Raw genomic sequence first — 12,481 nt, forward strand, 5'->3', positions numbered from 1 at the left:
ATTGTTTCACCCAGGCGTGCAGGCAAACAAAGGCGGTAGCCAGGCACCCACAGAGCACTCCTGCCTCATCCAGATGGAGGGACAGGATAGGATAGGACTTTGTGGCGATGAGGAACGACGCACAGTTACATTCCCACTCGTTCACAGACCAGGCCCAAGGACATTGACGCATCATACATAAGGGGGCGGTTTTCCAACCCGAGATGTCATTCTCACTGGCCTGGGCTATCACTTCTTACACTCATAAAAAACATACTTCTGTATAATCTGTCCAAGGTCCTTTAGCTGGAACTGCACATCCTGCTGTTCCCACAAGACTTTCCTGTCATCGTCAGGTACAATGGCAGCAATGGTAAAGAACAGGTTAGTCAAATTTCCTTCAGAAATGGCACAGGCATACCTGATGCTGCATTATGGTGGAAGGAATGGGACAAAAGTTTTCTTGAACTCACTTTTTTATTCCAGGGTTCTTTCTTGCACACTGGCACACAGTGCATCTCACACAATTGGCAAAGCACTTTCCATGGGCAGCCTGGATACAGAAATGCCCCTCTGTCCTGGTGTTCCAATGAAAGGGGCAGAAATAAGCCATCTCTGCCTTGACTGAGAATTTGAAACTACAAACAACCATCCATGGTGTAACCACAAAGCTCTACATTTTGAAATTAAAAAACCACAGACAGATACCAGCCTACTGGAGTGAGATCAGTCAAGGGCCACCATGATGTCTGAGGCCTGGAGCACACAATGTACCAGGCCAAGAGAGCTAGATTCAGTCTGGAGAAGACCACGGGTGGGGAGGATCTTCCTGATGCCTTCAGCTATGTGATGGGAAGGTGCAGAGAAGACAGAGCCAGACTGTTCTCAGAGATGTGCTGGGAAGGGACAAGGAACAATTGTCACAAGTTGTATCAAAAGAAATTCCAGTAAGATATTGACACAGGCAAAAACTGTTTACTGATTCAGGGAATTTCCGTGAATGTAAGTTATTTGCCAATGAACAATCTATTAATTACTGATTCTGGTATCAAAGAAGACTAAAACCAACCAACCAACCCTTAGGAACTAAGCTGCTTCCCTCCAGACACCTCTTCCCCCACCATTTTTGCTCCTCAGCCCCTTTGGTGAGGTGGCGGGCAGCACAGGAGAATGGGGCCACCACGTGCATGGTGGTTCCTTCACTGGCAGCAGCTTCTTTGGGTTACACCTCTCAGCTCAAGTGGCCCCTTGGCTCCGGCCCCAACCAAGACATGGTTTTCTCTCTTTCCTCCTTCCTGCTTCAATCTGGCTTTTTTTTCCCACTTCTTCTGCTCTAGTCTCATTTCTCCTTTTGCTCGGTGTTTACCACCCTTACTCTAAGATGTTTCCACAGAGGTGGCACAGACTCCCCTGGGGAAGGGCTCAGCCATGCCCTGCAGTGGGTCCACCAGGGCCAGCTGCCTCACACCTGTGGGCAGATCACTCAGAGACCTTGGGTCTCAGATAACAACAACTAAAACCTTTAACTCTGTCTCAGAGTGTTATCTTCTTGTTCTCAAACTAATACAAACCACAACTGTGCTAGCTACAAAACATAAAGGTTTCTAACTGCATGAAGAAAACTGACTTTCAGTCAAACCAGCACAGCATGTCAGCCGTATCTCTACTTTGCTTCTCACCATTTCATTAGCATCAGGAAACACAAAGCAGCGTGGTATTATCAATATTTACCTATGCGGCAATATTTGCAAACGGTAATTCACTGGAACCCCCAACAAACAGAACATACCCATCAGGAGAAAGGTTGTGGCTTCATCCACAAATACAAGAAAGCTTGACTTGCTGGAAGTCCTGTAGTCCTGTTCCTGGTTCTGCCCCAAGGAGTATTTCAGATTTTATCTTATTGCAAGTCAATATAAAACGCATGGACAAGAACCCACGTTCTTGGAGAGAAGTCTGGCACATACCTTCTGCTTGAAGATGACTCTGAGAGTTGGTGGAGCCATCTTCTCATGCCATTAAGTCAGACCCCCAAGCCTCAGAAGGAGTTAAGCTAAAGGCACCTACCTGTGCCCAGTGTACTGGGTACCCTGACTGGGGAGCTCCTGCCGCCAGCTCATTTCCTACCTCCTGATCATTACCACAGCTTGTCTCCAGCTCCCAAGGAGCCAGAAAGAAACTGGCCATGACAAATGGCCCATTTTTATTTTCTCCCTTGTTGAGCTTAAAAAAGGCAGTAATTCCTTTTAGCTGTTTGTTTCTTGTGTTCCTGTTGTTTGTTTGTTTTTTTCACAGTGAAAGCATTTAGCTGCACAGCATCTCTTCATGTCTGCTGTAATGTCAGTGGATCATCCACAACCCGATCCACTGCCAGGTTATCCTAGAAGCCTTCTTGGTGTCTGGCCATCAGGATAGATGTGTCTCTGTAGTTTATTCCCAGGCACAGGTCTATTTTTCTCTGGAGTTTTCTCCATGTAGGAGAGGCCATCTTTTCCAGCTGGGTGACTCCTTGACAAGAATTCATCAAGTGTCTACACGACATCAATAGCTTACCACTTTTTCTGAAGACAGACTCTCCTACGTGAAGAGCTCTTATTCTAACATGATATAAATCCATTGAAGGAAACAGATAACAGAATGTGGGAGATGCTACGAGTTTGGAGTCAAATTCATTTAAAAGCTTTAATTTTGACAAGTTAGGAGCTACTGGAAATAGCTTCTAAGTGCCTGTCTCCCACAGAGAACTGCAGAACTGACGTACCTTCCTCAGAACACCTGCACACAGAAATGGGAATCACCAGGATCCAACCTGTGCTAAATGCTGGGCACAGCGGGAGATGTGTAACGCTGCTCAGAGCCTGGCTGGCTGGCTCATGCCCATGGGTGGCAGCCCTGTCTCCTTAGGATGAGAGAGAAGAAATACAACTTTTCTTTGCAGGTACTGGCAGGAGAGTAGAGAGTTGCTTCTTTCAGAGAAGGGCAAGAAGGGCCTGTGACGAATTAGCTAGTTGGCTAGACACTTCTCCAGCCAGAAGTGTCACACCTGAGCTTAATGTTCTCCACAGCCAGAGGACACTCAGATCACTGTCACCGGTGTCAAGAACACCAGGCTGCAGGGTATTTTTTGGACCTGGAAAGATGTTTTCTATCATTGCCACAGCGCAAAACTATAGCATACCACAGCACCGAGATTTTTGTGGCTTGCCCATTGCAATCACTAAACCTTATTTCAAAGTCTTATGTTTCTTCAGCTCTCACTCCCCCATTTTGTAAAACTGCTTGCCGCGAGAGCAAACACAGTGAGACGTACATCACCACTTCCTGTGTTCTTCTCCCGGGCAGAAGCACAATCCTAAGTGATGACATAATGACCACAGAAGATTTGGGGGAAAACAGTAAAGACTACGAAGTCCAGCGGACGAAGCGCAGGAGCAGGGCCGCGCCTGGCACGGCCGGGGCTGCACCCCGCGGGCGGGACGCGTCCTGCGGGGCACGGGCCCGCGCTACACGCCGCGCGCTGGGACGGCAGCGCGGCCCCGCCAGGACCGGGCTCCCCGGGGCGGGTCACGCGGCCACGGCCGGCGCGAGAGGCGGGGCGGGAGCGCGCACCCGCTGGAGACTCGAGCCCGGGGCGCGGCGGGGCAGCCGCGTGCCCCCGCCCGCCTGTGCGGGGAGGCGGTGGCGGCCCCGGAGAGTCAGAGCGGGGAGGGCGCGGCCACGTCCCCACCGAGCAGCGCTCATTCGCTCCGCGGCCCCCGCGGGCACAAGGCGGCTCTGCCCCGGCGCAGGAGCTGCCCCCACTCGCCCATGGCGGAGCGGCCGCGCCCCGCGGAGCGCTGCTCCTGCCGCAACACCAACTGCCTGGAGCGGCCGCTGAGGCGGCTCTTCCGAGGGCTGGGGGGCGCCGTGGCCGCCTGGCCCTGGCCCTTCGTGCTGCTGCCGCTGCTGCTGTCGGGCGGGCTGGGCGCCGGCTTCCTATTCCTGCCGCAGCGGCAGGCGAACGACATCGAGGAGCAGTTCACGCCGACGTGGGGGCCCGCCAAGGCCGACCGCGACTTCGTGCGGCGGTTCTTCCCCACCAACGACTCGGAGCGCTTCTCCGCCGCGCGCCTGCCCACCGAGGGCACCTACGCCGCCTTCATCGCCGTGGCGGCGGGGAACGGCTCGGTCCTGGCCCCGGCGGCGCGGCGCGACGTGCTGCGGCTGGACTCGGCGATGCGCGCCCGCGGCTACGAGCAGCTCTGCGCTGTCAGCGGCGGCACTTGCGCCATCCCCAACCTGACACAGTACGATGAGGCGGCCCTGGAGAACCTCACCTTCCCCTTCAGCGGCGGCTTCTTCGTGGGGGCCGTGCTGGGCGACGTGCAGACGGACCCCTGCGGGCGGGTGCTGTCGGCGCGGGCGCTGAGGCTGCTGTATTACCTGCGGGAGGACGGCCCCGCGGCGGCGGAGAGCCGGCGCTGGCTGGAGAGCTTCTTGCGGGACGTGCCGTCGGAGCTGGCGGCGCTGGGCATCACCGCTGTTCAGGTGAGCAGGGGCGGGTACAGCCGTGCCGGGGCCGCCGGGCACCGAGATGCGCGGGCTGCGAGGGCCACGGGAATGCGCTAGTGCCAACGTGATGTTTAGCATTGCCTGTGTGTGTGGATAAAGAGTAGGAAAAAAAGTAGAAGTGCTTCATCTTTCGTTGTTGTTTTAACAACAGGTGACTTACTTTACCTCGCTGTCCAGACAACAAGAGTTTGAAGGAAATACCAAGAGGGTGATCCCACTCTTTTCCATAACTTATTTCTTGACAATAACCTTTTCAGTCGTCTCTTGTCTAAGGTAAAATGTCTTCTAAGCTGTGGAACAGTAAGAAGTGACCTCTGCTCTTCTTTACCGTGCCTAAATTGTTTTCTGCTTTTGTCAAGTGAAGTCATTCTTGAAGCTACAGACTTCAGGGGACATTTAGTAATAGGCAAACGAATGTATTTCTTTGCAAATATCAGTTTTAAAGGGGAAGGAAGCAGGGGGGGGAGGAAGAAGTGTACCTTTAAGATCTGTTTGCTCGTTTCTACCACTGCTCAGTTAAGGTTCACATGAATGATCACTGGCTTCATGGATCACTGCATGTCTGGGTACAGCTTTTGGTGTTCTTCTTGCTAGTAGAGTCTGAGCCCTATCTGCTGTCCACAAAGAACTTAGCCTACCCCTTTCTTTGTGCTGGTGGAAGGGGAACCATTGTACATTTGACAACCATATGGCAGCGTTTGTGCGCTGTGCTAGAAAAGGAAAGTTGTACTCCCATGGTGGGCTTGTTGGTTTAGTGTTTGCATCAGGCATCATGCCCATCAGGCCACATGATTTCTGGATATCGGCTGTCTCACGTACAGCCATTCGTGAGCACAGTCATAGCAAGGGTAGTTCCATAACCCACACTTCTTGCCTTGGAAGCTAGAGGTTCTCTTAAAATTCAGAAACTGTCTACAGCCTGGAAAATATTGCTGATCAGGCAAGAATCAACTCTTAAGCCCATCTGTGTGGTGTGAAGTCTCGCACTGGGAATGTTTCATGGGGAATCCTTGAGCCGGCCCTCAGGGGTGTCTTGGCAAATGGCTGGCAGCCAATCTGTCTGCTGAGAAAGCTGCTCTACACAGCACTCACTGCCTGGGAGATGCTTCCGTACTACACTGATACGCTACACCAAGAACCTGTGTAAAAGTCAAGAGCTTCTACAAATTCATCATTTTTTGGGTCACCCTAAATCTGGCCTCTCAGGGGTAGAGCTGATCTATCTTCATCTTGCCAGCTCTCCTGTTATAGATGCCAAGATCAGTACACATCTTTACACTTATGGATATAACTGGCCAGCAGTAATAATGTATTTAGCGCCTCCTATATAAATTAATCTTGTCTAATGCTGACAGCTGGGAGGTCTCCTCGCAAATAGCAGCTTTCCTCAACAGTTCTCTTCACAGACAGGGTATCGTTGGTATCTGTGCACTTCTCATGCCAAACACCTTGCTGAAATATTTGACATGTAACTAAGATGTTCCTTAAAATATTTTCAGACTGAGCTGTATAAGAAATAATGTCTGGCTTGCGTGCTGTGGAGTGGTCTCTGCCGGTTTAGCTGTATTAAGCAGCTTTGGATTGCTGCTCTTCTGTGGCGTCCCATTTGTGGTCACCGTAGCAAGCGCGCCATTTCTTATCCTAGGTAAGTAGAAAAAGCGAGTCGGATTCAGATACCAAGACTGAAGTGGAGTTAAAACAGCGTGGCACTGTTAGTCTTTCATGATGTGAGCATCAGATCCTACGCAGTTCCTTCCGTCCTGCAGTGAGGAGAGGAGACGCTTGGAGATGCAGCCTCCTCTGAGCTCCCCAAGGCGGGTGAGCCGCTCAGCTCAGCTCAGCGCACCCACGCTGGTGCTGCAGCCGGGTTCTGGCCCAGGGGCAGCTCCTCCCAAAACATGGTGCTTGCTCCACTTCCATTGCTGAGGTATGAGAACTATAAATGAGAGAGTGGTAAGGTTAGCGCTTGTGGCATTTTTCCAGCATCCCTGGTAATTTAGCCATTATGATTAACCATTTATTTAACTAGTGCTAATACTTGAGGTGAGCTCAACCAGGTTCTGTCACTGCATTCCCCGGTATCATTGCCTGCCATTTTCTATAGGCATACTATAAGCATTTACATATCTCATTAGCTTTGGGTAAGTTTGTCTACCCCAAAATAGTTTGCTGTTAATACTGTTCTATGGGACTGCTGAATTTGTCAGCAATTTAAGCAGGTGCAGAGGTCTTCCCCAAACCATACACCTCTTGACCTCTTCTTTTTCTCCCTACTTCTCTGCTGTTAGTCAGCCTCAGGTTGCTCAACAGCAGCACCATGGAACATGTGTCCCATGTGCAGCTTGTGTTACATGAGCACTGACTTAACCCACTACCTGTGGGAAGTAAGTTACTGTAAGGTTTTGTATCCCATTCTCAGAGTGTAGTCTTTCATCAGATGAAATTGGGCCTCAATACAGCTCAAGCAATCAGCAGGACTGTCTGTAATTTCAAATTAAAAATCCATCTCATTTTGTTACTATGTGAAATCTCCTCAGAAATATCATGACTAGGTATGAAACAGTCTCATTTAGCTATACAACTGAAGTGATGCACCATTTGTGTAACCAGCTCCCCGCCAAAACGCTGGGAAGTTAGTATCACTGCATCACAGTTGCACAGACTGCTTGAAAGCCAGTGCTGAACTTTCCAAATACCGTTAGATAATGTTGCTGCAAATGAATTACTGCTTTAAAAATCCTTATCTGGTCTCCTATATGAGAAATTCATGTGATCTTTTCTTGGCCTTGGTCTTATGCTTAGGAAAGTACATGGAGCTCCTGGGTTGACAGAAGCTTTGTGTCATACCAGATATCTAATGCAAATGCTCCTTAGGGCACTCGTTTCATTGTTTCCTGCATAATTCAAATGCATTTTATATTTGCTTTTGTTTGCTCATCAATTGCAGGGGCTCTAAATTTCAGAAAGACCCTTTTGTACACCCGGGAAAAGGCTTAAGCCACTCTCTTCAGATCTTATTAAATAACATGCAGATTTCTGTCTCCCTTGCATTAAAGCCGACAAATTACCAGTACATTAGATGAATTGCTTTGAAGCCTGCTTGGTTTCCAGCAGCAGCCCAGCTCGCTGCCATCCAGCAGCACCTTTTGACGTGCTGCTTAATTCATCTTTGCACATCTACTGGCAATTGCCTGTTGAGGCAGCAGGTAGTGATTTAATCTCTTCTTTTATGCTCAGCTATATCATCTGTGCTTGTTCTGCTATTCGCAAAGTCTTGCTTCCCCCTTTAGTCCAGGACCCAGTCTTCCTGGCAGGGTTTCCCAGGACTCTGGGGGGTAATAAATGCAGGCACATGAATACAAATTTGAAGATAAATGAATAATAAATCATGAATAAATGCTCAAAGATAAGCTGGAGAAAAGATAAGTGGAGAGCAGAAAGCATAAAAAAGTGAACCACTGGAAAAGTGGCATCACTCTTTTTTCCCACGTGATAGCAGCTGTTCTCTGTGTCTGCTGAATGCAGAGCAGAGCAAAAAATTATTGATCTAATTTGTTGCAGTGATGAAGAAGAGATTCCAGAGATAATGGGGGACACTTCCACTGCTAAGGATAGTTGAGCATCAGAATAAGCAATGTTATTACCTTGGGGCTTGGGTAAGAGATGTGGATTGACAACTCCCCATGCTGGTAAGGTCCTCTCACTATTACCCACTATTAGTTTTTAATGTTGGCAGGGAAAAGGCAGGAAAAAGAAGTATTAAGGCAATCAGAAGGGATTTCAGAGCTATAGGGTGGTTGATCGATGGCTCAGGTGGTTTTCTCCTCCATCCTTTCAGTAGCAGGCAGGAATACAGAATGGAACAGGCAGGCCCAACTAATCAACACGTGGCTCTGTGACTGGTATCATTGATGGATACAAAGCTACTGGAGAGTGTCCAGAAGAGGGCTACAAAGTTGGTGAAAGGTTTGGAGGGGAAGCCACATGAGGAACAGCTAAAGTCAGTTGGATGGGTCAGCCTGAGGAGACTAAGAGGAGACCTCATGGGGGTCTGCAGCTTCCTCACAAGGGGAGGAGGAGGGGCAGGCACTGAACTCTTCTGTCTGGTGAGCAATGACAGAACCCAAGGGAATGGCAGGAAAATGTGCCAGGGGAGGTTTAGGTTGGGCATTAGGAAAAGGTTCTTCACCCAGAGGGTGCTGGAGCACTGGAACAGGCTCCCCAGGGAGGTGTCACGGCCCCAAGCCTGACAGTGTTCAAGAAGAGACTGGACAACACCCTCAGACACATGGTGTGATCTGTGGGTTGTCACATGCAGGGAGAGGAGCTGGACTTGATGACCCTTGTGGGTCCCTTCCAACTCAGGACATTCTATGATTTAAACCTGTTTAATCACTGGACACCAGAGACAACGCATGTGTCAGAGATGCACTTGCTGTGCTCAGTCCTTCAGCACAGTAGGGTGATGGATCAACACCCATCAGCTCACCAGGAGTTTCCAAAATGTAATAAATTCAGCAACCCACAAAGGAACTATTTTCCTGTATCTGTTTAACTTGTATCAGCACTAAAGCAATGTTAATAGCCTTTCTTTTTCAAAATTTTGTGCAGACTTACATGCAATTCATTTTGCACTTTTGTTGGGTGTTAGTGGAAGCTGCCATTCACAGTGCAGCATTAACTTTTTGTCCTCCTGCAGGAGTTGGTGTTGATGACATGTTCATCATGATTGCTTGCTGGGAACAAAGCTCAAGAAAAGAAGGTAAATCAAGTGTTAAATCTCGTCTGGCTGAGACCTACGCCGAAGCAGCACTTTCTGTGACCATCACCACTCTCACAGATGTTTTGGCCTTCTTCATTGGCACCTGGACTGCCTTTCCATCCGTGAGATCATTTTGCCTCTACACAGGCACTGCCTTTGTCTTCTGCTATATATATACCATGACCTTCTTTGGGGCAATTATTGTATTAAATCATAAAAGGGAGCAAGGAAACCGACACTGGCTAACTTGTTTGCCTGTGGGAGATACAGATCGGGCTGAGACGTCCTGCTCGTACAATGCTTGCTGTATAGGCAAGCGTTCTGGGGAATCACCTCAGCCAGAAAGTGAACATCCAATGAGCATATTCTTTAAAAAGTATTATGGTCCTTTTTTTACAAATAAATGGATCAAGCTACTTGTGGTGTTGCTGTACGGAGCATACTTGGGTGGCAGTATTTATGGATGTACTCAGATCAGGGAAGGCATCGATCTTCGAAATCTGGCGAGTGATGACTCTTACGTTATTCCATACTATGATGACACCGACAAATACTTCTCAGCATATGGACCCAGGGTCATGGTTGTCATTAAAGAAAGTGTAGATTACTGGAATGAGACTGTTCGTCTTGGCATTGAGAACTGCATGCAGAATTTAGAGGGCATTTCCTATGTAGATAAGAACCTCTCAGAGTCATGGCTGAGAGTTTACACAGGACTTGCAAACAGTGGTTTGATAAATATAGACAGTCAGACTCTCTTCATTAATAACTTACCTATACTGTTCAAAATGGTTCCTAGTTTTGAGTGGGACATTAACAAGACTCAGGATAAGATAGAAGCTTCACGTTTCTTTATCCAGACGGTGAACGTGACCTCGGCCATTGATGAGAAGAATCTTCTCAGTCAGTTGAGAGAGACAGCCAAGCAGTGCAGTGTTCCATTAATGGTGTATCACCCAGCGTTCATCTACTATGATCAGTACCTGGTCATAGTGCGGAACACCATTCAGAATATCATCGTGGCCACCGGGGCAATGCTCGTCGTCTCCCTTTTGCTTGTCCCCAACCCCTTGTGTTGCTTGTGGGTGACTTTTGCCGTAGCTTCTGTTATAGTTGGTGTTGCTGGTTTCATGACATTTTGGAACGTCAATCTAGATTCCATATCCATGATCAACCTGGTCATTTGCATAGGGTTTTCAGTAGATTTTTCTGCTCATATTTCCTATGCCTTTGTGACGAGTGGAGAGTCCTCAGCCAATAAAAGAGCAATCGAAGCTCTGTCCTTGCTAGGTTACCCAGTATTACAAGGGGCCGTTTCTACTATATTAGGAGTAGTTGTCCTGGCTGCAGCAAAAACCTACATCTTTAGGACATTTTTCAAGATCATGTTCCTTGTTATTTTATTTGGGGCTCTTCATGGTCTTATTTTTATTCCAGTGTTTTTAACCTTCTTTGGAAACTTTGGCAGATCACCCCAAGATACCAAACCTAAACCGCCAGAGCTTGGGTTGACTAATGTTAAAGTCTGTGCAAGACAAAGTTATTTTTAGTATGTATTTATTACATGTAGGCTAAAATTCAGTGATTTTCAGGGAATGTAAGTAATGAAGAAAATGAAGGACAGAAAAATAAACACAACAGGGAAACAAAGGCTTCAGAATAGCCAGGCAAAAAACAAACAAAAAAACAACCAAACAAACAAAACCCAAAAGAAATGAAAATGCTCAGAATGGATTTGCATTTCTCATTTTTGTGTGCTTGACTAACACTTAATTGTTAAAGCCTTTTTTTGTGACTTGTTTACTGAATGTATTAAAATTATTATAAGCACTGACCACTGCACCAGTTTAACGGATTACGGTACAGGTTTGTCAGGCAATGTACACAGGAGGGAAGGACAACTCCCAGGGGTTTGCATTTCTCGCCTGGTGACCTTGATGCTGTAACTCAGCCCACGCTGAGCCTGAAGACAATTTCTCCCCAAGAGGCTCAAACCTGGAGGTTTTACAGCAGGATTACAAGAGCTCAGAACCGCCTTGGACTGCAATGATGCGTAAGCCTTTAGGAGGCGAAGTCTGCTTATGCTCCCAGTGCAGCACAAAAAACCCTCAGGATGACAAACAGACTCAGATTTTCTCTTCAGATCTTTTTCTTGGTGTCCTGTTTCCTCGCTAAGATTAAACATCATGTAGCTGGAAGAAGACTCTGAGTAGCTTGTGTTGGCTGCAGTTTGCAAAGGAATATGCTGTAGGTGATGGAACTTGCGTGGAACCTCCTGGGTCACCATTGCGGAAGGCACTGTGCCAGGGCATGACAGGGCAAGGATTCACTAGAGAGAATCACACCCTGATTTAGGACAAAGTGAAAAAGCAACTCAGGTCTAAGCCATTAGTCCTAAAACTATAAGCCTATAAATTCTATTGTGTTCATCAGTGACAATGCATCCTGTGAAGCATTGATAGAGCAGAGGAGCTTTCACTGAAATAACAGCTAATAGTGTATCGGGTGGTCTTTGAACCTGTAGGGACAAGACACTGGATGAGAAGTCAATACATTATTTGTTCCCAGTGTAACGAGCTAGCTGTTGGAAATAAACAAATGGTGGTAACTGTTGTTTGCCATTTTGGAAAAGTTGGTCTAGGAGTTATTAAACCATTCAGTCTACATCTGCAGCTGTGGAGTGTTTCTTCTGAGAGATGCAGCAAATGTGACAAAGCCGGGTCTGCCTCTGTTCTGTGGGGGTTTCTGACCAGTTGCATGAGGCCAAGTAGCCAGGGCAGAATCCTTCTGTCCTTCCTGCTGTCTCTCTTTATGGGGACAGTAGACTGGAAAACAAGTCACTGAGATATTAACTCCCAGGACAAACAAAGTACTGATACTAATTTTCCGAGCAGTGAATCCTAGTCTACAGGCATTAAATTAATTTCCATTTAGAGTCACTACAGAAGCTACATAACAAAGCCCCAGATACATCACTGACAGCCAAGAAGAAATTGTGTGACCAGTTCCTCAGTATTGGCTGAATCTGGATTGCAACAAAAGCATTTATCAAAGAACACTGACAACTTTCTGTCCAAAAGCTGTTATTGACTAAGTTACCACAGAAAATGCAACTAAAATCAAAATCCAAAATGACTCAAAAAAAGGAAGGTATCTTAATAAAAAATAGACAAAAGGAGCAGGACTGAC

General features: G+C 47.6%; 1 protein-coding gene across 1 annotated transcript; it reads left to right on the forward strand.

Moving 5' to 3' along the window:
* Positions 1 to 3,743: 3,743 nt before the first annotated feature.
* Positions 3,744 to 11,842, forward strand: LOC135985539 (patched domain-containing protein 3-like). Its single transcript, XM_065628971.1, has 4 exons — positions 3,744 to 4,506; positions 4,682 to 4,803; positions 6,030 to 6,175; positions 9,230 to 11,842. Exons 1-4 carry the CDS (start codon positions 3,787 to 3,789, stop codon positions 10,840 to 10,842), a joined length of 2,601 nt encoding a protein of 866 aa, XP_065485043.1. The 5' UTR covers positions 3,744 to 3,786; the 3' UTR covers positions 10,843 to 11,842.
* The last annotated feature ends 639 nt before the right edge of the window (positions 11,843 to 12,481 follow it).

Source organism: Caloenas nicobarica, chromosome 2 (genome assembly GCF_036013445.1).
Source record: "Caloenas nicobarica isolate bCalNic1 chromosome 2, bCalNic1.hap1, whole genome shotgun sequence".
Lineage (NCBI taxonomy): Eukaryota > Metazoa > Chordata > Aves > Columbiformes > Columbidae > Caloenas > Caloenas nicobarica.

Bases quoted from the DNA above. Each gene is read 5' to 3' on its own strand.
- LOC135985539 (XM_065628971.1), top strand. From the start codon at position 3,787: ATGGCGGAGCGGCCGCGCCCCGCGGAGCGCTGCTCCTGCCGCAACACC. The intron at 4,804-6,029 runs GTAAAATGTCTT...AAATATTTTCAG, and splicing joins TCAGTCGTCTCTTGTCTAAG to ACTGAGCTGTATAAGAAATA. The intron at 6,176-9,229 runs GTAAGTAGAAAA...GTCCTCCTGCAG, and splicing joins CGCGCCATTTCTTATCCTAG to GAGTTGGTGTTGATGACATG.